At 41.8% G+C, this 27,260-nt stretch overlaps 1 protein-coding gene across 1 annotated transcript in view; it reads right to left on the bottom strand.

Moving 5' to 3' along the window:
• msh2 (mutS homolog 2) overlaps nucleotides 1-27,260 on the bottom strand; it is a 74,680-nt gene that overhangs the window by 18,558 nt on the left and 28,862 nt on the right. The window contains exons 7-10 of the mRNA XM_002935381.5: nucleotides 22,599-22,798; nucleotides 8,020-8,129; nucleotides 2,642-2,765; nucleotides 1,162-1,312 (exon numbers count right to left, since the gene is read on the bottom strand). Of these exons, the coding sequence (XP_002935427.2) occupies nucleotides 1,162-1,312; nucleotides 2,642-2,765; nucleotides 8,020-8,129; nucleotides 22,599-22,798 (585 nt within the window). The remainder of the gene's footprint in view (nucleotides 1-1,161; nucleotides 1,313-2,641; nucleotides 2,766-8,019; nucleotides 8,130-22,598; nucleotides 22,799-27,260) is intronic.

The raw sequence follows: 27,260 nt of genomic DNA, 5'->3' as shown, positions 1-27,260 counted from the left end.
TTCTGTGTAACAGTCATGAACTCACACAATAGGACTGGGCTGGGCTAGGAGGCCCGAAACATTTCCCATATGTGGCACTAGGTGCAAACACCTTTGATTGATTACCTTTCTGTGATGCCTATTCTTCAGTGGAGTGGTTCTAAACTATGGGGCCTGGAGTAGTAGTAGGCTCAGCCAGTAGGCCAATTTGGGTAAGATTTGCAGAGAAAGCTGTCTAAAGGTCAATTATGATATGTCTTTGCTGGCCTTAGAACAATAGTTGATAAACCAATGTTTTCCTATATCTATAACTCATGACCAAACTGGGGGGCCTTGAAGGAGGGCCTGAAATCCTGAAGTCCGTCAACCACAGCTTTAGTGGAAACACATACTTTGGAACTCTGGTAGCTAAGGGTTAAAATAAGATTTAAAAAAATCTTATGAAAATGAGACTTTCATACCACTAGACAATCTTCAGTAGAAGGTAGAAGCTGATCTTCTATATGCAGTTATTTTCACCCCAAACACGTATGCTTGGATCATACTGTAAGACATGTATGCTTTGTATTAAAGCTCCTAGGCTTGGGTTACTGGAAAAATAATTAACAGGAATGAGGAACCATGCCGGCTTTGGCAACCACAGAGAACCGGGGCTAGGGAAAGCCATGGGAGAAAATACTTGGAGGTGGAGCATACTTAAAGCAATTGTTAAAGTATTATGGCTATTTAATAAGGGAAGACCAAACAGTGCTTGCTTAAGATAAGCAAGTCTACACATTAAACAGAACTATAACACAGAAAACAACCCACCACCCAAGTCAATGTGGGCAATAAAAACATTTTATTATTATTTATCATCATTAAATTAAATGAAGTTCCAAAGAACATGCTGTGAGCCAAGGCAAGTAGTTTAGTCTTTTAGCATTCATCACTCCCACTCAACGTAACAGTTATGTTATCAAGAGTATTGTTTCTAGCAGAATGATGATACAAGTTGTATATCAGCATCAGCTAAACCAAGGGCACGGAGGGTCTATGGAGATTACAGTTAGAGAAGTGTTTCTTGTGATCTTTAATAACATTGATAATCTGGGAAAACAACATTTTGTATTCAGGGTTGAAACAGCTCTCCAGCCAAAACAAGCACAAGATTTATATAAAATACGAACAACAAGAGCTTACCCGTTAGTAAATCTGACCCCATTTTTCTGTATGTCGATTGTAGTGAACTTCTTATTGTTCCTTAAGGCCTTTTCCTCCTTGCATGTTACCCGGAAAAAGTGGCCAACTTGGGAGTTTGATTCCAGTTTAATGCTTTTGCCAGCATCAAGACCTGGGTATAAAAGAAATGAAGTCATACTTAAGCAGTAAGGAGACCTGCATTATCAGTCATTTACTTGTATGAATTTGTCCTCAGCCTTAGAATGCTTTGGCTCAAAGGGCAAACACAATATTTAAAATGCCAACAATGACTATGGGTCACTTTAAAGGGGACCTGTCAACCTAAGAAATAATTCCAACTGAATTTATATTGTGTTGAGCAAAATAAACTTCAGTTACACTATACCAAAAATATATATCTTGTTTCCATCAGTCTTGGAATTACACAATCACAGCAAGCAGGCAGGTACCATTTTGTGGACACTGTTAGTAAAGCAAGCTTTGCATCATCTGAAAACCTTGTTTTTATGATAGAATGGGGGACCAGATGCCCAGGCCCATGCACTGGCTCTACAATTAGATGGTGAGGAGGGAGGGAGTATATGAGAAGTGCAGTGACATCTAGAAAGTGCTGAATGGAAAGTTATTGTTTGCTCAGCCTTTATGCCTAAGGCTGGGATTTTTAAATACCTTTATAATGGGTACATACATGTTAACAACAATGGAATTTGGGTTTTATGTTTAATTTGAAAAGGACTTTTATTGTACAGCTTGTCTGGGTGACAGTTCCCCTTTAAGTTTAGAGTAATAGGAAATGCAATGAGTAGCCTATCACAAAATGAGTTTTATTCAGTCCACCCACCCATTACTGTTGGTGAAAAATCCCCTATAGTGAAATGTCTTGTATGTAAAAATAGGCATAAGTAATTTTACTGAAACATTTCACCTCGGCAGATCAGATAGGGTTACTGTTGTGTAACAAATGCTAAACAACCCCTTATTAAGGTCAATTCACAATGTTATGTGGCAGAGTAATACACCTGTTTTATATTTAGACGTAAGATGCTCAGCAACAGTAGCAAGAGCCTATTCCTTCACTAATGGACCATCTAACCAAAAATTTATTTCCATAACAGAAGGAAGCAATATAGAACCAATAACACAGTTATCATATTGTGCATTAAAGAGATGTTGCAGATGAGGTGAATGGATGTATGCCATGAATTCCATGCGTCCTATTAACAGTACTGTTTAATTAATAGTAACGTTTACAAATCTAAAATCCAAATGTACAGGCACACAGGCATAAATACTACAGGAATACACTTGGTACTGAGCAAGCTTTACTACGGATCAATTTTAACTCCAAGCTGTGAGAGCAGCTGTAAAATATATCCCTATAGCACAATGATTTCTAACCCTAAATGATTCACACAATGTTTTGGGACCTATAGTGAGCTCACCGATACACAAAAGAACATATTTAACTCTTCACACTCACCCAGCTCCCTTGCAGCACCATTGAGTGCAGCCTGCATATTCTTCTCTAGTTCATTCATCTTCTCTCTCAATTCTGTCAGGTTCGGATCGAATGAGGCCTTAACAAGAAATTCATGATTTTCCACCTGAAAAGAGAACGGATATTACAATTGTAAGTAACATGGAAATAAGAATCTGTAGCCATACAATAAGCAGCCTGTAGCTAATTGTGCATGCTAATTATTGCCAATTAACAATAGCAAGCTACAGAGAAGATTATTCTTCTATTTGTGGACAAAACCAAGCAGCGTAAAATACTGTACACAAGAGAAGCAGTGCAGCTTGTTTAAATGTATGTGCCCATTAGTAATGATTTTTTTTTCAGATTTTAGACTAGCACAGAAAAATTACACCATATTTAGGCGTATATTTATCATGCTGTGTAAAAAGTGGAGTGAAGCATTACCAGTGATGTTGCTCATAGCAGCCAATCAGCTGCTTTGCTTTTCTAACTGTTGATATCTAATTGCTGATAGGTTGCCCTGGGCAACATCACCAGTAATGCTTCTCTCCACTTCTTACACAGCATGATAAATATACCCCTTAGTGTATTGTATAATTACCTTTAAGGGAGCTCACCAGTATGATGGTGACAGCAACATCTGCCCACTGCATGTAATGTAGCTGCACTGAACTTAAGGTGGACCTCAGGAACGGATAAAGAACTACAGCTCTTCTTTACTTCCTCATCATCATACCCTGTCTATATGGTGCTACAGAGCTTGTGCTAAGAATGCTTTTTGCCTTTTGTTTAATTAAGAAACATGTATGCTTTTCAGTATTTCTTGCACTAAACCGGGCAAATTCTGAAACTGAAAAGTAAAGTCACATTCTACTTATTGGTTCTTAAAGGGATTCTGCCATGATTTTAGTTTGTATTACTTAATTACACTGTGTACATTGCAAATAATTCACTCTACCATTTAAAAGGTTTATTTTTGAACTAATATTGGTGTGTAAGCACCATCTCAGTGCATTGTGCCTGAGTCTGAGCTTTCAGTTTTTCCTACTCAGTGTAAAGGCCGCCATACGCAGGATGATTTCAGCTGCTGATATCAGTCCTTTAGACCAATGCGGCAGCTTATCTGCCCGTGTATTGGCACCTTCTACGGGCCTCCCCGACCGACATCTGGCCTGAAATCAACCAGATCTCAGTCGGGCAGGTTTGATTTTTCTGTTGGATTGGGGACTGCATTGGCTCGTTGATGAGGTCCAAGAACCGAAGGTGCCTATGCCTGCCATTTTAATTACATTGTTTGGCCCTAGGGCTGATTGCCCACCTGTAGTTGGGCATATCGGGAGAAGATCCGCTTGCTTGGTAACCTTGCCAATCAAGCGGATCTTACAGTGTATTGCCAGTTTACCGGAGGAATCATGGCCAGACTAGGATGTTTAATCTCATATCTACCACTAGGTGGGGCATAGGATCATTTTCCCCATTGTTGTGCAGCTGATCAGCTGCTGGGGGAGGGGGTGGGATAAGGGTTTGAGATCACTTCAACGCGCAGTACAGCAATAGAGAGACTAGAGTTATCAAAACACAAGTCACAAGGCTGAGGACACCTGGGAAACAAATCTAGCCCCATGTCAAATTCAAACATTAAATATAAAAAATCTGTTTGCTTGTTTGAAAACATCGTTTGAAAAGGGTGGCAATAAGTAAAAAAAACTATAAGATTTAAATAATGATGACCAATTGAAAAGATGCTTAGAATTGTTCATTCTATAACATACTAAAAAATAATTTAAAAGTGAACTACCCCTTTAAAGCAATGTTCTTAATAACATAATTACACATTTATTCCAGAGTTTAATCCACGGGAAGGCTGAAACCGTTACTTATCAGTGAGGAGAGCATGGGGAAAGGCGTCTGTGTCCCTCTGGGGAAGAATTCTACTGCAGAAGCCTCAGTGGTGAGTCTCAGGGGATTGCGAGACTGACACATACTGCAGCAGTACTTTGCACTCATACCATCTCTCTCTGCAGTTTAGATTTGCAAAGTAAATCAGCACAGGGTGAAAGCAACACGCTACACCAATAAGTGTGCAAAATAAAATGTTAATATTTGTCTGTCTGCAAATGGAATTAGTGTTTTGACATAGTGTTACTGTTATACATTAACAAGTTGCCAGGACAAGATTGCTGCCTGCACGCGCAGCAATAGAATTGGGCCATTTAACTGTATGGGTCCCTACAGGGATACAAAGTGGGGTAAATAAAACAGATGTAAAGTTTGCTCCAGGTCTAGTAATTCATTATCAGATGTACGGTTTCAAACAGTAAACCAGTTCATTGCTAACTGCTAATGACTTGCTATGGGGTTCAGGGTTTATAAGATGGTGGCCCTTGGGTGCATATATTTCCTTTTTTTAATTTCAAAAAAATTCCCCCAGCTTCTGCCACTGGTTTCTTTAGGACAGTGATCCCCAACCAGTGGCTCAGGGGCAACATGTTGCTCCCCAACCCCTTGGATGTTGCTCTCAGTGCCCCCAAACCAGGGAGTTATTTTTGAATTCCTGACTTGGGGGCAAGTTTTGGTTGAATAAAAACAAGATTTCCTACCAAATAAAGCCCCTGTAAGCTGATAGGGTGCATAGAGGCCCCAAATAGCCAATCTTAGCCCTTATTTGGCTCCTCCATGAACTTTTATGATGCTTGTGTTGCTCCCCAAGTCTTTTTACATTTGACTGTGGCTCACGAGTAAGAAAGGTTGGGGATCCCTACTTTAGGACATCCAGCCAAGAAGCTGAGGGGCGAGGGGGGTTGCAGGTTCTGTGGAAGTGACATCACGTGCATGACGTAGGGGAGTATTAAGATCCAGTGTGTAGAGCAGCGTCAGACCTAAATACTCCCCTTATGCGGTTACTGGAGCAAACATCGAGACTATTACCCCTATAGTGTATTGACAGTATCTGCTTAACATGCCCACCTATACTGCCCTTATGGTTGCACCGCTGCAATTCCACACACACTGCATTCACACATACATGTTCTCAAGTTTTTTTAACCCTCAATAAATTTCTTTTCTCAGAATGGCTCCAGTCCTTAAGAGGGATATTAATGAGCTGGAGAGAGTGCAGAGACGTGCAACTAAACTGGTAAAGGGGATGGAAGATTTAAGCTATGAGGTTAGACTGTCGAGGTTGGGGTTGTTTTCTCTGGAAAAGAGGCGCTTGCGAGGGGACATGATTACTCTGTACAAGTACATTAGAGGGGATTATAGACAGTTGGGGGATGTTCTTTTTTCCCATAAAAACAATCAACACACCAGAGGCCCCCCCTATAGATTAGAGGAACGGAGCTTCCATTTGAAGCAGTGTAGGTGGTTTTTCACGGTGAGGGCAGTGAGGTTGGGGAATGCCCTTCCTAGTGATGTGGTAATGGCAGACTCTGTTAATGCCTATAAGAGGGGCCTGGATGAGTTTTTGAACAAACAGAATATCCAAGGCTATTGTGATCTACAGTTAGTATTACTGGTTGTATATATAGTTTATGTATGTGAGTGTATAGATTGGTAAGTATAGGTTGTGTGCTGGGTTTGCTCGGATGGGTTGAACTTGATGGACAATGGTCTTTTTTCAACCCTATGTAACTATGTATCCACTTTTATTCTCTTTTCATGATAGACCAATGTCAAGCCATTACATGTAACTTGTCTGACATGTACCAGAAGTTCCTGTCAAATGTCCCTCAGTCTTACCCTCCCTTTAAATTGTATTTTAGTATGATGCATTCTAAGACAATTAGTGATTGGTCTTTATTTGTTTTATCATCATTTGTGGTTATTTAGCTTTTTGTTCAGCAGCTCTCCAGTTTGGAATTTCAGCATCAAACTGGTTGCTAGGGTCCAATTTAACCTAGTAAACAGGCAGTAGTTTGAAAGAGAGACAGGAATGAGAATAAAGGGAGGTATAAATACATTAGGAAGAATAGGATTAGTAATACTAAGTATGGGGTATTTTTTCACAAAGGCCAGACTCCCCTGCAGCCATAACTGATCATACCAAAAACAAGGCAAAGTACACTATGACCCCCTATAACAAAAAAGTAAAAAAAAAAAAACAAAAAGCACGTAGTGATTGCAATGAGATGTGTAGCCATGGAAACATATAGTCATTATGCTGTGTAAAATCTCCGAGTTAAGCATAGTCATGGTAACAGGTTTTATCTCAGAGGACATGGTTATGATACAACATTATGTTTGTGTTTTTATTTACATTTCCTCAACCGAAGATCTAAATGACAGATCTTTCTATCTCCCGTGCATGACTGCCTCCTTAAACAGAAAGCCTTCTGCCTGACTTACTGGGGACATTCTGCAAAGGCACAACCATCAGCCAGATGTTTTATAGCAAGGTCTGATTCTATTTCTGCACAGATGCGATGCAAAACGCAAGGGCACATTGTATCTTAAGTTTTCTGCTTAAATTATTAAAGGCACTGGAACTGCAATAAGCTGCAACTGAATGAGAAATTGGAATATGAACAGGAGAGGGCAAATAAGCGATAAAAAGTAACAATAAAACTGTAGCCTCAAAGCGTAATAGTTTTTTTTGGCTGCTGGGCATTGACCCCCATTTGAAAGCAGGAAAGAGTCTCAAGGCAATTTCGGCAAATCGCTGCACCGTGTATGCCATCTCACTGGCGATTTACATTCTTGCCGGTGGGATGGCATTGCGGGGAGATTAGTCGCCTGCGACAACGTCTGATCCGCCACAAACAGTTCAGGACTGAAACAGCAGATAAGGAGGTAGAAACAATAGGATTTCTACCTCCTTCTGCCGATTCAGCCCTGACGGCAGATTTTGGTCAGGTGCCTTCTATGGCGCCCAATCAAAATTTTCTAACCTGGCCGATCGGCGAGTCGTCCGATTTCAGCAGCTTCCTGCGATATCGGTCAACTCGCCGACATGCCATACACGCACCGAATATCGTACGAAACAAGGTTGCTGCTCTTTTTTATACTATTGGAACCCTTTACCGAGCACCCGAGGTATGTTATGTAGCGGTGTGCCATCCTTTGTGTACATATATATATATATATATATATGTGTATATATTATACTTAAGGAGTTATGTAAAGGGCACTAAGTAAGCCCAGGAGAAGTATCCTTTAGAAACAAAGCAGGAAGCATGTACTGGTCACCTGTTTAAAAGCAGACATCTTATTGGTTGTTTTGTTGGGCTAGTCAAGTGAAGTTATAGCAGTTAATTTCATATAACATATTGCTTTCTTCTTCTAATGTTACTAGAATAATGAAAACAGTATGTTCTTTGGTTGCTACCAGTTACAGAACAGTACTGTTAAAAGACAATGGCATCATTTAATGGCATAAATACCTGATCCATATCCAATGTGGTTTCAATCATTTCTTGAAATTTTGAGAAGTCTGATGAAAGATCAGAAAGGGGTGTCGCAAATACCGCCAGCAGTAGCATCTGATGGGTCCCTATAATTGAAAAACAGAAAAAGACCTTCATTAAAAGAAATATAAAGAGGAAACATTTTGCACCAGGCCCCTTATCCACAGCAGTTAGATTTATTCAGTTTATTGCACTAAAATATCTTTCCTCAAATCCTATCAATGCATAAATCAAGACACATTTGTAACCCTTTCTTGGCTGTAACCAAGCCAAAAGCACGGCTAGATAGGTCTAGAGCATGGGGTACACGAGACTCAGTCCTTCAGGATGGGCCTTCGCTATGTGGAAGTAACCAAACGGAGCTATGGTGTAGTGCAACTACATCCCACTGTAGCTGTGTGCAGTGCAGAATAATAACTGGGCGCCAGAAGGTTCTCGCAGTTGAACAGTAGAACTGGTTTATTGTCAGAGACCATCAATTTGCACAGTTATGCAATATACTCACACACATCAGTTAGCATAGCATTTCTCTGAGGACAGCACAGAGAGGGGGCACACCCGTTCCTCCCAACTCCCCTTGAGCCTGGGCAGGGTCAGTGCCACTGGTTCAGCTGCTCACTCTCTGGAACAGTCAGCTTGGGTACCCCACTCCTCAGGTTCAACCCGTCTAGCCCTCAGGCCCCACGGCAACTCTGGATCAGGGGTCACACACTACCTGCCTCCTATGTCTAAACCGTAGCCCTGCGCTGAGGCAACAGTGCCTGTCTGGAAGGGACTCCCACAGCTACTTTCCTCTGAGCCAAACAGCTCTGCTCCCTTCCCTCACTATCTCACTTTCCTAGAAAGTGCTCCACAAAACTTGCTCTCTAACTGGTCCTCATTCATGGGGTCCCTGTCCCCGACTTCACCAGAGTGGGTGACCATACTCTGGGGCACATGGCTTACTGGGGCTCAGTGCTCCTTCCCCTGTGAGCAAAGGCAGCCAAACAGCCAGCCCCCTGCTAAGCACTATATCTGAGTGCCAAGGGAGTGGTCTCCCTGTTAACCAATGAACACACACAAGAAACTCAAACATATACATGGGTACATTTGAGTACATGGGTACATACATGGGTCTTTGCCCAGTAACAGCACAAAACAGGAAACTGCAGGGTTTAAAGCCATAGGGACTAGTTAACCCTATGGATCCCTACACATTTTTCTACAGAATTCCACTCCAGTCCCTAATAATTGCTCATACCCCCTCGCTACCAGTCTTCCTCTAGCCTTTCATTCTTCCTTCTTTATGAATTCCACTCTGCTAGTCTCTACACTGGCTTTCACTACCATCTGGGATAAAGCTTAAACCAAACTAATGATCCTGACTTTCCAAGCAGTTTACAGCTCTGCCCATACTTACCCCAACAACCAAACTGCATGATATGCTCCTCTAATGCAAGTAGCACAGGCCGGTGAGGTTGTTCTGCTAACAGGAACACCGGCCTGGGGTATCAGGTAAGTGATTGCAATTGCTGGGGGTGCCTAACATTTTGTGATTAGACCTTTCCTTCTCCTTTAAATAAGCCACGGTGTCTGCAGCAATTCTGGGTACCTGGAGTACTACTGCCATGGTTTTGCCTGACAATGCTGCTAAAGGGCACTGAGTTTGGTGTGGTTTACAAAAAATGATATTTTTTTTCTTTTGGAGCATCAGTGACCACTACTTCACAGTTAAGTGCATGGGAAGCAATTTGGGATGAGTAGCACAGATCAAAACATTGTGTGCGCTGCAGCCCTAAATGAAGCATGAAGTGTTGTCCTGTACTAGCAAATAATAGCTCATAGCTAGAAATAGAAACGTGACAGTATTGATCTGAACTATCCTAAGGCTAACCCAAGAACTTGACATTTTCACAATGCATTAATAAGAAAGGGATGGTGACAAATGTACTTGGCTGGGGCCCACCCAGGGGACCTCGGATGTTCTGGAAGGCCAGCCTGACCCATCTTTAATCCTTTGCTTAAATAGCTATAAAGTTAGTTTTTACAAGAGACTAACGAGGCATCTATTAACCCAGGGTTACTCAGGAAGAAGCACACAGTATTAAGCAAATCAGATTTGCCACTAGGTTATGCAGGTCTCATGTTTAAAGGAACAGTAACTCCAAAAAATTAAAGAGCTTTAAAGTAATAAAAATATAATGCACTGTTGCCCTGCACTGGTAAAACTGGTGTGTTTGCTACAGTAACACTACTATAATTTATATAATAAGCTGCTGTGTAGCCCCGGGGGCAGCCATTCAAGCTGGAAAAAAGGAGAAAAGGCACAGGTTACATAGCAGATAACAGATAAGTTATGTAGAATAAAATAGTGTTTTATCTGTTATCTGCTATGTGCCTGTGCCTTTTATCCTTTGAATGGCTGCCTCCATGGCTACATAGCAGCTTATTTATATAAATTATAGTAGACTTTCTGAAGTAAACACACAACTTTTAGCAGTGCAGGGCAGCAGCACATTATATTTTAGTTACTTTTATACACTTTCATTTTTTGGTGTTACTGTTCCTTTAAGACATTCCCATAATCTTATGGTTCTTTGTTTAATATATACAGTGAACTTCAACATGTGTCTGGAGACACATTTCAAGCTGCTCTTGAATATATACATACTTAAATGGAAAAGCCTAACAACCTGCAGAAGAAGTTTAAAACAAGCAAGTAGTATTGAGCATCTGCTTTAACAAAATATATCATGAATATAAAATCCGGAAAGATAAGATCCCAAGTCTGGGTGGATACACACTGCCCTAAAGTGCTAAGATGTCTCTGCAGAGTCGAGTAACAGACAACACACTGTACATTGCTATCGGCCCAGCAAAGCAGTTACAAAGCAACGCAGCCTCTCTAACTGAGCTGAGAAATGTACATTTCCCCTTGAGTGTGATCATTCCTGTGGCCTGGAGCACTTCTCTTATTGTGCAATCTACATCAAGATTACTGCAAGCAAATTCCTCTAGGCTAATACTTGTACTTGCATCTGAATGAAAGGATCTGAGCTGGCTGCTGCGTTTCTGTTGTAGATATTGGCATACCTGCCTTGATCAATAAATGCCTCTGTTCCAGAGGAGCTCTGTGCACAAATAAGTCTCATAAGAATGGAATCATCGTCCTGAATACTCTGCTTGTAGGCTCTACCCTCCCTGTGTTATGTTAAAAAGAGAAAAGTTTACACAGGTACACTGAACTAGCTAAGTTGCTGGATTTTCAGCCCTATGGCAGAAACTGCATCACAAGGTTATTGAAGGTTTTAGTTGCCCTTTAACACTTTATACTCAGAATATTTCAGAATGTTTGTAAACATTTCCACCATCGATTAATGTAAAACTTACATATGGTTAAAAAGATTATTACCACTCGGAAGACCCTGTGACAAAACGCAATGGCAGAACATGCACACTTCAGATACACGTGTCACTTCCAGGGCTTTTTATGTGCCCGTTTATCCCAGAGGCAAATCTTACTGGCTGCAACTGCACAGCACGTGTGGCTATATTTGTGTTGCGAAAATATAATTTAAATGGAATCACCTGAAGAAGATCTAAAATGGCCAGATTTTCAATAAATGATGATTAATCTTATAAATGAACTTCCTATTGCTGCTTCCATGCAGGGCAACAGCAGTATATGCTTTATGTGCACATAACATTGTACAGAGAAGAAAACCTTCTTTATTCTGTAGCTAATAAGCTAAGGTTTATGGCATACGCAGCTTATATGCAGAGGTTAGACTGAAGCAATGTAGACATTGTCTGGTTTGTTAAAGAGAACCTGTTTACAGGGTAACCCTTTTGAAATAAAAAATAACAAAAGTGGTATAAAGGTGATACCTTTATTGGCTAACTAAGATAACCATAGCAAGCTTTCAGAACATTTTAGTTCCTTTTTCAAGAACTAAAATGTTCTGAAAGCTTGCTATGGTTATCTTAGTTAGCCAATAAAGGTATCACCTTTATACCACTTTTGTTATTTTTTATTTCAAAAGGGTTACCCTGTAAACATTTTTTGACTGGCTAACACGGTACATCACCTTTTGCTGCATCTGAAGGAGAACCTAAACCCACCTAAAAAAACAATACTCCTGAGCAGTTTATATAAATTTTTCTTTAAGTTTTGATGCCATTAGCTGTTTTACACTTTATACGAAATTATAAATGTTTAGCAGGAATGTTCCTCGGAAGTTACTGATAAATGAGGCACCTCCTGATGCTTTTTAAAGGTCTAAAGGTGGCCATACATGGGCAGATTTTAGCTGCTGTTTTGGGTCCTTCAGACCTATTCAGCAACTTATGTGCCTGTGTATGGGCTCCCCAGACAGGCTCACCCAACTGACATCTGGCCTAAAACTGGGCAGGTTTGATTTCCCCGTTACATAGTTACATAGGGTTGAAAAAAGACCATTGTCCATCAAGTTCAACCCATCCGAGTAAACCCAGCACACAACCTATACTAACCAATCTATACACTCACATACATAAACTATATATATACAACCAGTAATACTAACTGTAGATATTAGTATCACAATAGCCTTGGATATTCTGCTTGTTCAAAAACTCATCCAGGCCCCTCTTAAAGGCATTAACAGAGTCTGCCATTACCACATCACTAGGAAGGGCATTCCACAGCCTCACTGCCCTCACCGTGAAAAACCACCTACGCTGCTTCAAATGGAAGCTCCGTTCCTCTAATCTATAGGGGTGACCTCTGGTGCGCTGATTGTTTTTATGGGAAAAAAGAACATCCCCCAACTGCCTATAATCCCCTCTAATGTACTTGTACAGAGTAATCATGTCCCCTCGCAAGCGCCTCTTTTCCAGAGAAAACAACCCCAACCTCGACAGTCTAACCTCATAGCTTAAATCTTCCATCCCCTTTACCAGTTTAGTTGCACGTCTCTGCACTCTCTCCAGCTCATTAATATCCTTCTTAAGGACTGGAGCCCAAAACTGCACTGCATACTCAAGGTGAGGCCTTACCAGGGACCTATAAAGCGGCAAAAATATGTTCTCATCCCTTGAGTCAATGCCCTTTTTTATACAAGACAGCACTTTATTTGCTGTAGTAGCCACAGAATGACACTGCCTGGAATTAGACAACTTGTGATCTACAAAAACCCCTAGATCCTTCTCCATTAAGGATGCCCCCAACACACTACCATTCAGTAGATAGTTTGCGTTTATATTATTCCTACCAAAGTGCATAACTTTGCATTTGTCAACATTGAACCTCATTTTCCAGTTTGCTGCCCAGTTTTCCAATTTTGTCAAATCGCTCTGCAAAGCGGCAGCATCCTGCATGGAACTTATAGTTTTGCACAATTTAGTGTCATCAGCAAAAATAGAAACAGTACTCTCTATGCCCACCTCCAGGTCATTAATAAACAAGTTAAAAAGCAAAGGACCAAGGACTGACCCCTGCGGTACTCCACTAACCACACTGGCCCAATTAGAAAATGTTCCATTTACCACCACTCTTTGTACTCTATCCTTCAGCCAGTTTTCTATCCAATTACAAATATTATGTTCTAGGCCAATATTCCTCAATTTGATCATTAACCTTCTGTGCGGTACTGTATCAAACGCTTTAGCAAAATCTAAGTAGATGACATCAACTGCCATTCCAGCATCAAGGTTCCTGCTCACCTCCTCATAAAAGGCAACTAAATTAGTCTGGCAAGATCTGTTACGCATAAAACCATGCTGGCACAAACTAATAGTATTGTGAACTGCAATGTATTCAACTATCCTATCCCTTATTACCCCTTCCAGAAGCTTTCCTACTACTGATGTCAGACTAACAGGCCTATAGTTTTCAGGCTGAGAACGAGATCCCTTTTTAAATAACGGCACCACATTAGCAATCCGCCAGTCTCTCGGCACCATGCCAAACCTCAACGAATCCTGAAAAATTATGTGAAGAGGCTTGGCAATCACAGCGCTCAGCTCATTTAATACCCTGGGATGAATCCCATCCGGTCCTGGACCTTTGTTTACCTTTACATGTTCAAGTCTCTTTTGAATTTCCTCCTGAGTGACCCACGCGCCAGTAGCTAAATTACTAGCACTGGGTATATTAAAAGGGAAGCCTTCATTATCTGGCTCCTCAGATGTATAGACAGATGAAAAATAAGAGTTCAAAATTTCAGCTTTTTCCCCGTTCTCATCAACCAACGTACCTCCCCGTGATAATAAAGTTCCCACCCCTTCTTGCTTCATTTTTTACTATTCACATAATTAAAAAATAATTTTGGATTCTTTTTACTCCTAGCTGCAATATCCCTTTCCATCTCTATTTTAGCTTGCCTGATAGCTTTTTTGCATGCTTTATTTGCTTCCTTGTACCTGATGAAAGTTTCCGCTGTCCCAGCTAACTTGAATGCTTTAAAAGCACGTTTTTTATTACCAACCTCGACCTTAACTCTTTTATTCAGCCATAAGGGTTTTGCTTTGCGATGCCTCTCCTTGCTTACAAGGGGAATATACTGTTGTGTATACCTGCAAAGCAATGTTTTAAAGATGTTCCATTTTCCTTCTGTGTCTAACCCCATGAAAAGCCTTTCCCAGTTGACACATTGCAGAGATGCCCTTAAACTGGCAAAGTCTGCACGTCTAAAATTGAGCGTTTTAGTTACTCCCTTATAGAGCTGTCTCTGTAGCATTATCTCAAAGGAGACCATGTTGTGATCACTGTTCCCCAAATGCTCACCCACACAAATGTTAGAGATAAGTTCAGTATTATTAGATATTACCAGGTCCAAAATAGACTCATTCCGAGTAGGTTCTTGAACCACCTGAAATAAAAAGTTGTCATTTAGCATATTTACAAACCTACTAGCTTTTTCTGACTTAGCCACCCCATTACTCCAGTCAATGTCCGGATAATTAAAGTCCCCCATAATAACAACTTGACCCAATTTTGAAGCCTCCTCCATTTGCAAAAGTAGCTGGGACTCATCCCCCTCATCTATACGGGGTGGTTTATAGCATACACCAATGATCATTTTCTTTGTGACCTTCAGCCCTACTGAAATTTCTACCCAAAGAGATTCAACGTTTTCATTGGTAATGTCTTTATTACATGGCTTTAAATCTGACTTTACATAAAGACAAACCCCTCCACCCTTTTTAATCCCTCTGTCCCTCCTAAAAAGCGTATACCCATTTAAATTCACTGCCCAGTCGCATTTTTCATCCCACCAGGTCTCAGTGATACCCGTTGGTCCGACAGAGCCTATACCCGCCATGGTGATTCTATCCTTTGGCCCTAAAACCAAATGATAGGTTTTGCCAGATATCCCCACCTAAAAAGGGCATATTGGGTGTAGATCCGCTCATTTGGCGACCTCTCCAAACGAGCAGATCACAAAGTGTATAGCAATCTTAAGGCTCATTGTTACAGAAGCAACAAAGCAGAGCAGCAAAGCAAGAGCAGATGCCATCTGCGTCAATAATTTAAGGGGTTGTTCACCTTCAAATTAACCTTTAGTATGATGTAGAGTGCGCTATACGGAGACAATTTGCAATTGGTATTCATTTTTTATTTGCAGTTTTGATTTGAATGATTTTGCTTTTTGTTAAACTGCTCTCTAGTTTGGCACTTAACCTAGCATTCAGGAAGAGGTCTGATAGAGAGACAGGGAAAAGAATAGAAGAGGGCCTAAATAGAAAGATAAGTAATAAAAAGTTACAATAGAATTGTAGGTTGAAAGGAATAAAATGTTCAGGTTAGTACTTCATGGAGAAAAAAAACATAAAAAAGCAACAGCCCAGTCAAACCAACAACTAAATATGACCCACAACTTTTAGCACAGAACAAATATTTTTCTTAGAGAAAAAGGCTACGTTCTAGAAAAAAAACTTTAAATGTATGCTTTCTTGCATTTATAAAAGTTGAAAGTGATTGTTTTGTTGTGCAAAAACAGAAACATATGTATGTAAGAATAACTGTTATGTCAATAAGACAGATAATTGTCCTGTTTTGGTGTAAACAGGTTTGCAAGTGACTGAAGGTTTAGTTACCCTTTATTCAGCCAGTCCCCCAAGTTTTAGACAGCTAAGTATGGTCTTAATTTACAGTTGGGAGAGGAAGCTGTTTCCCTATCCTGGGTTAAAGTATTTTTCTGGCAGTTCAGTATCTAGCCAGGAGGTGTCATAGCGAACATGTGCTCGGCCTCTCTGGATTCCACCCATTGGAACTCAGAGCCTGGGTGGAGTTAGGCCCAGTAGGTGAAGGCAGTGTGAGGATAGATTTGTACTAGCTCAGTTAGGATCAGGGTGGCTAGGGTGCCATATGACGCTCGAACAAGGATAACCTAAGGATTAGCAGTCTTGGGTGCACCACCTGCAGAGAAGGGACTCAAATGTAAAGACCTAGGGGTAGATGTGTTCCCATCTAGATTCCACATGGAGATCTGATACTTCTGAGTAGACTCAATAAACACAGTGATTATTGACCCCACGATGGGGAAAAGCATTTTTTGGAAGCTTTGTACACGAGTAAATGCTGAATAACTGTACTGACTGTAATGACTATGCTTCAAGAGATTTTTGTACATTTCTATAAACAGATATCCTTTGTTTTGAGAACTACTGGCACCTAACAGATTTATCAACCCAAGAATCATAATTTAGCTACACACTTTCTCCTCTAACTTGTTGAGTGACCATCCCACAAGATTAATTAAAGAGCAGCATGTTTATTGAGTTATATGGTGAGCAATACCATATAATACCATATAATACCATGGCAACTCCATTTTACTCTAGGCTTACAGTATCAGCCAAGCTCACCTATCAGCTTCTCATTCACTCTCATTGGCCCAATGTGGGTTCTCACTTGGAACAAAATGCTGCTCTATTACCTAGGCACCTAGCCCTGTATTGCTAGCATAGATAAAAAAGGTTCTCCAATTAATTGTGTTGCATATTTGTGCCTGAAATGATGGACATTTTTCTTTTTATATAGGTTGTACTTGTATATATTCAAATTTAATAGTGTGCAAATCTACAAGTCCATGCCCATCTGCCAAATACAGACATATTTCCGAAAACCTCCTTGAATTGAGCATTGAGCATTGAGCACATTACACCAGGTTGCAGGCAGATGAATTACAATGTACGTTATAGAGCTATAGGCCAAATTTAGGGTGTCTGTATCTTTCCCTCCAACGCTGTTAAGGTTAAATCACTTCTCAGGTCTGGAATCTAAAGATAAATGTATCTTTCCTCCAGGAATGTAACAAGCAATCAATCATGGCTCCATTTCCCATACAAAGCAGACTTTAACTGCCCATCAGTGGGTATCACTAGCAAGGAAGTATATTCTGAAGCATCTACCAGCTACTGCCAGACCCTCTGGGTAACAGTGCTTTATAGAATTAAGCATGTAAAGTGGACAGTGCAATGATACAAGAATAAACATGACCCTCCATTGTAAATCAAACACTGCCTTTCCAATTCCAGTTCAGCTATTACTCTTTACTACTGTTGCAGCACTATTATACATAAGTATTATATTGAAGAATGGAGGAGCAGCTTTGCTGCAATTAGTATTTCTTGGTGTGTTACACTACAGCTTGCCCGAAACATGTAGTACAACACACCAATAAATACTAATTGCAGCAAAGCTCTGCAGTGTCAGGTGTCCTCCATTGTTCAATATAATGCTTATAAATCAAATGCTGCCCTATGCCTTTAAGACCAGTATACACAACCTTGCTATTATTTTCCTATTGGGAGAAGCATACTTGGCACACTCAATGGGGCATTTACTAGCTTTTGTATTTTTTTCATGATATGTATTTTTTTGTGCAAAAATATGATTTTTTTCACCATTTGTTATATGTCAAAACTGTGACAAATCAGAAAGTAAAAATACGCCATCTAAAACCTTTTGAGGTCATGTGGGCACAGGAGTGGAAGAGGGAGAGAGAAGCAAATTGAGCAGACTCGTGCCCGTGCCCTGAAGGATTTTTCTGAGAGAAGGAAGTCTGACACTGAAGAACGAACACGTGTACACAAAAGAAGACAAGAAATCATGTGTTTCCTTTGATAGAGGACTCTTCTGTGTCTGTCAGTGCTTATGGCTGTATTTTAAAGTGAAAAAAGTCATATTATAAAGACCAAGGCACAAAAACTGAACACTAGCACACTCTAGCCTTCGAACATGATCTGCTTGGTGCCTGGTATAGAAGGGAAGTGGCCCCAGACCTGGACCGACAATCTATGGGTTCTGGTAAATGCCATAGGGGCTGCTGTAAGATGCCATAGACAATCACATTTTATTGAGCTGGTTGGGTGCTATTTGGGCCTCTCAGGGCCTATTTTGAATCCCAGTTAGGACCTGATTAACACAAATTCCAAACTAAATGAAAATGGGGGAAAGTCTCTGAAATATTATGTTGTAGGCTTGCAACTACAGTGTGCACCAGTATTTTCTTCCAATATGGAATCCCAGTGAAACTTCACCTGCATTGTTAGAGTTAAAAATATTACTTAAGCAAGCAGTTGCTGTGCTCATGTATAATATATGGGTAACATATTGTGGGTTTCCTTTCCTGCAATAACATTATACCAGGAGCAGGAAGCATATATATATAGCAGCCCTACATCACAGGTACATGTACCAACAACAACCCATTTACTGAGCATTTTAGTTATTTTTGTTGCTAAGTCTTTCCGAACGTTTGATGTGCCAAGGCACCATATGATACAACTGGGCAGAAAAGAGCAGCAATCTGTGCAGAACATATATTATACAAACTAAAACGCTGCCAAAAAAAAAAAGTCATAAAGATTTAGAAAAGTAGTTTTTCCATAATTTACAGTTCTTGGAAGTTTGCTGCCATCAGCAGCTCTGGCGCAGCAGGGAATTCATGGATCGTTTCGTGGCACAAAATTAATAAGCACAAAATATGAGCACTGTGGAAGGAATCAATCTAAAAACTAATTATTCTGGCTGCAGTGTTCTCCTCCCACAGCCTCTTCTGTTTTTTCCCCAAATGAAAGTTGCCACAATGACTTTGAGAAGACAAAGTGGGTCTGAATCTGCATGTTAAGGTGGCCATACACGGGCCGACTATAGCTGCCGATATCGGTCCCTTGGACCGATTCGGCAGCTAATCGGCCCGTGTATGGGGACAGCAGAGCGGCCTGGCCGACCGATATCTGGCCTGAAATTGGCCAGATCTCGATCGGCCAGGTTAGAAAATCCGGTCGGATCGGGGACCGCATCGGCTCATTGATGAGGTCCCCGATCCGACTGCCCCATTGCCGCCCACATATTCCGATCGTTTGGCCCCAGGGCCAAACGATCGGATTATTTTTTTTTTAACCTAAATGCTCCCCGATATCGCCCACCCGTAGGTGGGGATATCGGGGGAAGATCCGCTCGCTTGGTGACATCGCCAAGTGAGCGGATCTGCTGGTGTATGGCCACCTTTAGAGTGCAGTTTGGTCTGGCTTGCTAAATGGATCATCTACACCATCTGTGGTCCCACCTAGGCATCAATATAACAATCATGTTCGTTAACGTAAAAAATGGAAGCATTCTGTACCAATGGCAACTGTAGCTCATTTATAAAGTTAAGCACAACATTTAAAGCTGCTTCATTTCCCCCCCACATGTAAAAAAAGGAGCAGTAACCCATAGCAACCAATAAGATTTGCTTTTTAAACTGCCTTTTAAATTGCCTTTAATAACTTAATTGGGATGGTTTACCTTTCAATTAACTTTTACTTTGTTACAGAATGGCCTACTCTAATCAACTATTCATTTGGTCATTTTTTTTTTATTTTTTTTTTTATAGTTCCTATAACTATTTGCCACCTTCTAACTCTTTGCAGTTTTTAAATTGAGGTCACTCACCGCAGCAGCCGAAAAATATTGCTCTGTGAGGCTATAGATTTATTGTTCTTTTTTATAACTTATTCTTCTATTCTATTCCTCTCCTATTCATATATCAGCCTCTCCTTCAAACTGCTCCCTGGTTGCTAAAGTAATTTGGACGCTAGCAACCAGATACGTGTTGAAACTCCAAACTGGAGAACTGCTGAACAAAAAGTGAAATAACTAAAGATAATAAATAATGAAGACCAATTGCAAATTGTCTCTAAATATTTCTCTCTACTTCATACTAAAAGTGAACACAATTCTATTGGTCTTCTTTTGTCACCTTCAGACATAGAGTTCCATGTTATGTAAGAATCTCTTATCTTGAATATCCCAGGAGCTAAGCATTCCAGCTTTTTTCTTTGTAAATAACAATCCTACTGAGTTTATTTAATGTTTAAAAATTTTTTTTTAGTTGAATTAAGATATGGTGATCCAAATAATGTAAATTCCCCTTCTTCAGAAAATCCAGACCCTGAGTATTCTAGATAACAGGTCCCATACCTGCATAGCTAGCAATTAAAAGTATTACAGGTACACATAGTGGGCTTGCCATGAAGCACTGTGCTTTATATGAAAGTAGAAGGTAATAAAAATTTTAATTAATTCTAAATAATATATTTAGCAAATAATTTATTTTCTAATTTTAGTTTCTTTCTGCCTAAGAGAGCAATTACAGAGCAGGGATGTATTAAAGTCAGGGGTATATTCATTTAAATGTCACTTAAGCATTAGGCACAGAACAATCTGCCAAAAAGTCTGTTAATGCGCAGCACCACCTGCCTTCTCAAGGGCACTTTCACAAGCCCAAGAATAACAAGCAAACGGAGCTAATGTGACAATGAGAATGGGTGCATTCTAGTTTCCTAGCAATGAAGTTTTCTTGCAGTTCTAAGGGAGTAGAAGGCACTTGTTGCCATAACCCCAGCTAACAGAAGAAAAAAAATTAATTAAAATGCTCATCTGCTGCCCAACACAAAAATACCATTTGCAGAACAGGCAGATTTGCGCTACTACTAGAACAGCGACACTGCAGCTGTGGATAGTAGGTATAGTAGGGAGAGATGGTGCCTATAGTAGCAGTGGGGGGATAATAGCCTCTGGGAAGGGACTGTGGCTGTGGGATAGCAGGTATGGTAGGGAGAGATGGTGCCTATAGTAGCAGTGGGGGGATAATAGCCTCTGGGAAGGGACTGTGGCTGTGGGATAGCAGGTATAGTAGGGAGAGATGGTGCCTATAGTAGCAGTGGGGGGATAATAGCCTCTGGGAAGGGACTGTGGCTGTGGGATAGCAGGTATAGTAGGGAGAGATGGTGCCTATAGTAGCAGTGGGGGGAGAATAGCCTCTGGGAAGGGACTCGGGCTGTGGGATAGCAGGTATAGTAGGGAGAGGTGGTGCCTAAAGTAGCAGTGGGGGGTATAATATCCTCTGGGAAGGGACTGTGGGATAGCAGGTATAGTAGGGAGAGATGGTGCCTATAGTAGCAGTGGAGGGATAATATCCCACAGCCACAGTCCCTTCCCACAGGCTAGCAGGTATAGTAGGGAGAGATGGTGCCTATAGTAGTAGTGGGGGCATAATAGCCTCTGGGAAGGGACTGGGGCTGTGGGATAGCAGGTATAGTAGGGAGAGATGGTGCCTATAGTAGCAGTGGGATAATAGCCTCTGGGAAGGGACTGTAGCTGTGGAATAGCACGTATAGTAGGGAGAGATGGTGCCTATAGTAGCAGTGGGGGGATAATATCCCACAGCCACAGTCCCTTCCCAGAGGCTAGCAGGTATAGTAGGGAGAGATGGTGCCTATAGTAGCAGTAGGGGGATAATAGCCTCTGGGAAGGGACTGTGGCTGTGGGATAGCAGGTATAGTAGGGAGAGATGGTGCCTATAGTAGCAGTAGGGGGATAATAGCCTCTGGGAAGGGACTGTGACTGTGGGATAGCAGGTATAGTAGGGAGAGATGGTGCCTATAGTAGCAGTGGGATAATAGCCTCTGGGAAGGGACTGGGGCTGTGGGATAGCAGGTATAGTAGGGAGAGATGGTGCCTATAGTAGCAGTGGGATAATAGCCTCTGGGAAGGGACTGGGGGATAGCAGGTATAGTAGGGAGAGATGGTGCCTATAGTAGCAGTGGGGGGATAATAGCCTCTGGGAAGGGACTGTGGCTGTGGGATAGCAGGTATAGTAGGGAGAGATGGTGCCTATAGTAGCAGTGGGGGGATAATAGCCTCTGGGAAGAGACTGTGGCTGTGGGATAGCAGGTATCAGTTGGTGCCTATAGAAGCAGTCAGCTCTTCCAATCCTGGCTTTACCAAACACCAGGAAGCAGTAAGAGGGATCTAAGGAGGCTGATTAAGAAGTTACATTAGGAAAAACTCAGTTGACCCAAGGCAGCTGTCCATCCCTGTTTGAAACTGTCTGTGGCTGCTCCTGGGCACTCCAGCTCCAGCCCTATTGCATATATAAAATATACACAAAAGGAATGGAATGTGCGCACGTGTACGAGTTGGAGGGGTTGCGATAGGCGCTGGTCTTGCCATGCAGAGAAGCTTGCGGCTGGAATGGGGGGCCCCCACACACCCCAGTCTGACACCGGATGCAAGGATTATTTTCACAGCTAGTACTCACCTTCATATTTTTCAATTGCTTGTATAACACCTGGAAGCTGATTCACAGCCTGGTAAAGTCTATAGCAATCCTGCAGGTTAGCAGTCTGTCTCTGGAATTTTTTCGCTAAGCGATTAAGATCTGGAAAGCGACGGAGCAGATCTTCCTGAAGGCACTGTCTTAGTTCTGCGTCCGTCACAAAAGCTTCAACTAGGTTCAACCTGGGGGAAACACAGATAAAAGATTGCGGTTAAGCAATGACAACCATAGCCCCAAAAAAAAAAACCCCCATAAAAACACATTCTGTTTTCCATAGTATTTAGGACTGGGCTGCCACTATCAATCTGTTGCTCAATGACAACTGCCAGCACCCTGCTGTTGAGGGATGCTGGGAGTTATAGTATAACAACAGATGGAGGGATTGAGGTTTGATAAAATCAGAGTAAAGAGCAGGTTCACCCAAATATAAACATTCGCATAATGAAAGCAAAAACAACACTTTACCGGGATATTTGTGGCCCAACAATTGTTTGGGCCCCCTTAGCCACCCAAAGAATCAACAGGTGTATGGAAACACAGTGGTACATTTGCCAAATGCCAGCCCATCACCAAATGCCAGCCCTAAGTGGCAGGGCCCCATCATACACTGCATTGGGTGCCTTTGGGAGGGGCAGCACCTCAGCTTAGGAGCCACGGTTTTATTTATTGCATTGTTTTTTTTTTAAATAAGCATTTTATTCTGTTTTAAAGACTCAGCAAATTTGGCTCAGTATTTTGGCCCAGGCCCAACAGGCACAGGTTTGTTTCTAGCTGTGAGGGCAAGAGAGTTCTAGGAATATAAAATCTCTAAGCAGCCCCGACTGTGCCATTTATTTTCACTGGAGACAAAGAGATTCTAAACAGACTGCATTGCAGAGAGGGTGGATCAGGACGGTTGCAGCCTGAAAGCATTTTATTTGTATGAAAGTGAGCTATATGTCACCGGGTAGAAACACAATGGTTATTTCATTTCTCTCTATATCACCTTGCATGTATAAGGGCGGTGTATTATACCGGACAAAACTGATAGGGGTTCACCCATATGTATAATAACTGCAGACAGACAGACATTCCATCTCTCTCCTATTGCCATTCTCACCCCTCGCCAATTAGTTTATGTTTATACCACACGCAGAAGGTAAGGGTTAACCAGAAGAGAGTGAGGAACAGTTTGAGCAGTAGCCCTAAGTAGCACAGGATTAACTACACTGTCCACAGCCCCTGTCATGCTGCCCCAAATCCAATATAAATGCCACCAGATTCTAAATCACCAGGCCCTTCAGTCAGTCCAGCGTGTGTACTTAACAGCTCTTATTTTATATTCCTCAGCATATGTTGGCAAGGACTGTATTCTTTGTGACTATAAATTCATGTGCACCAATATGGCTACATTCACACTCCTGCTAAGCCCACTAGCAGGTCTACTTTCACCTGGCAATACTGCATCAGTCAGGAATCGGACCAGACCTCCTATAATGCTGCAGACATGGTGTAAAAGGGAAACTGGACACCAACCCCAGAGGTAAATATTGAGTTTGATTCAGGGCTCCTGGGCAAGTGTGGTGCCTTTTACTGCATTAGCCAAAAGTGACCAATAAGATGTTTGCTTTTAAACAGGTGACCAGTAAATACTATTTTTTTCGATGCTATCATTTTGTTAAGGTCACTACAGGGCAAGGCCAAGCCGACAGGGCGACGTAGGCAACCCGGCCTGCAAACTCAGCCCACCCCCCTGCCAACACATACGGAGGGGCGCATGTGTGCTATAGGCCAATGGTGGTGTGGGGTAAGTAAGAAGCAGGAGGTTGTGGGACAAGGGCTGGGACTGGGGGTAGGTGAAGGAGAATGTACGTGTACCATTGCGACCGAGGCACATGCCTCTTCGGCCTACCTTAGTTCCAGCCCTGGGTTACTGTCCCTAGCAACCAGGTAGCAATTTAAAGGAGAAGGAAAGGTAAAAACTAAGTAAGCTTTATCAGAAAGGTCTATGTAAATACAGGCATATCACTCTATCAAATGAAACAGGATTTCTTGTCTCCTTCCTTGTTGCCTTAATTCCTGTGCCAGAGTCTGCCCAGTTCTCTCCCTCCCTCCCCCCCCCCCCCCTCGCCTCCCCTCCCCTCCCCTCTTACTAACTCATGTACAGGGGTCTTGGTCTTGGTGCAGGAGCGAGGCATTGTGGGAATTTTGTTTACAAAGCGCAGCATTTTTATTTCCTATGAGGCGTCTGATCATCTGAACAGGCGAAATATGGGGAGACTTGAGGGCACTATTGAGAGAACTGAAGGTATGCCTGCAGCTTGAGATTAACTCTTTATTAGCCTTTCCTTCTGCTTTAATAATAAAGAAGAGAAATGAACAAGAAACAGGCTAAGAGGGAAAGTTTCCTGAAGCAGCAAATTAAGCTTTTGCGTGTCTATCCCATGCCTGGAAACAACAGCAAGGAGCATCCCTGTAACAACTGCTGCATATAACCAGGTAAAAACTACTAATATTATAATATCAAAATAAATAAATGAATGCAAAGTGCTAAGAAGATGACACTGAGCAAATGTATATTAAGTTATGAAGGTGGGCATATGTCCTCTTTATGGCTATACTGCATGGCTCCAAACCAAATCCAGTGTAGTCTAAATCTGAATTAAGTGCTGCAATAAAATGCAAGGCTAAGTGTGCTCTGTCTTCTAGAGGTATGCTCATACCGTGCATGATGGGGCTCTAAATAACTTGCTGTGCCGGAGAGTGAAAATCACGGACACTTTTCTGCTAGTGAGGCATGGAGGGAAATCAGGGTTATATACCATGCTAAATTATAGGCCAAGCCTTAACCATCATATCATAGTGAGACCACTGTGCCCGTCAAGGCCTGAACAGCTAGAAATCATTTTATAGAAATAACATATACACTGTTCACATATAAATAATATATTCTTGGCTGTAATGATGTCTATGAGGTTCAGTGAGTAGATCTAGGGCAAGGTTGCTCATATCGTCCCAAGGGAATGCTGAGGCCTTGCAAGACACTGGAGTATGTAATAAGCTAAACTGCATTGCAAAATATGATTTATTTAGAGGACTGCGATCTACTATTATGTATTGCAACTAACTACGTCCCTGTTTACAGACACATTTGCAGGATCTATGAAATAATATCTTCCATGTGCAACATATGCCATTGGGGCCTCATCTAGGTCACTGGACTGGGAATACAATCTTGCATTGCTATTTGTAGAGCTGTGGTACTAACGCGAGAATAACAGGACCCTTGGGCAGTACAAATCTAAGCCTACAAATTAGCCCTCCTAAATTTCATATTTTCATGGAGTTTTCTATTAAAGGTGTAGCCCACTTTAGACGGTTCTGCTACTTTTACCACGCAATTGCTGCGTGTGGGGCTACAGGAGCCCTGTGTCCCCGCTTACTATGGGGGGCAGGTATAATATTGCTGTTACTTGGCGTGCCTCCACCCAGGGTAGGGACAGGTTGAACTGTAACACCCCTCCCTGGGAAATTCTGTACTGTCCTCCTTGGACAGGGACTCCCTTGCAACTCCCAGTATCTTGCCCTCCTTGAGGTAGCTGCTTACCAGGCAGTTGAGGATCCACTCTGGGAGGAATGGACCAGGACACTGGCAGTGATGGTTAACCAGATGAACTTGTTTATTACTTGCACACAGATTATCCAGGGTATAACAGGCAGTTCAGGTACTCTCCTTACTTCCTTCTGGGAGAACTGCTCTCTCAGGCTTATTCCCAGTACTCCCGCCAGAAGACCCTCTTTGGGAGTTCCCCCCCGTTACACGTGCCAGGAGACCCTCTCTAGGGCTCTCCCCTGTACTCCCTTTGATTAGGAATCTCCACTATGTGGTCCCTTGCTTTCACCTGAGCTGGCCACTTAGTAACCCTGAACTCCGGCGATGAATGCCGGGAGGTCTTAACCTCGCTACCTCCTGGAGTGGCTTCCGTTTGCCCTTTCTAATTACTCTGTCTTGCACTCCTAGAGTGAACTATACAAAAGCTCCTAAACTACAGAACTCCAGCCTGTAGCTAGCCTCTGTAAGAGGTTTGGTTCCAGGACTAAAACCTTGCACAAAATGTGTGTCATCCCATTTTATACTTTTAGCACACCACCATCTAATGGTTGCGGTTAACCTGCAGGGAAACTCCCTTTCAGAACATAAACATCTAGGACCACCTTTAGGTGTCCATAACCCATAAGGCCCCCCTCTAGTGCCTGTCTAAACAGGAAGCCACCTAAGGGGCCCAAATCTTTGGGATCCCTACAAAGGAAAACTATACCCCACTCAAAGTATATGGCATAAAGCTGCTTACATGTAAAACCCTGCTTCATCTAAATAAACCATTTTCATAAAAACACATTTTTTTATTAGTATGTGCTATTGAGTAATCCTAAATAGAAAACTGCCATTTTAAGTACTAAGGGCCGCCCCCTGGGATCATAGGATTCACGGTGCACACAAACATGCTAGGCCCCATCAGCCAATTAATGGACACAGTTCTGCCTTTTACTCCCACACTACTTCCTGTTACAGTTAGAGCTGCATTATTTCCTGTCAGGTGATCTCTGAGGGTGAACACAAATCAAAATGGTGTTTCAAGGGAAAGATGGAAAAAGAAAACATAT

Source organism: Xenopus tropicalis, chromosome 5 (assembly GCF_000004195.4).
Source record: "Xenopus tropicalis strain Nigerian chromosome 5, UCB_Xtro_10.0, whole genome shotgun sequence".
NCBI classification, from domain to species: Eukaryota; Metazoa; Chordata; class Amphibia; order Anura; family Pipidae; genus Xenopus; species Xenopus tropicalis.
This window is presented reverse-complemented; position numbering and strand designations above follow the sequence as displayed.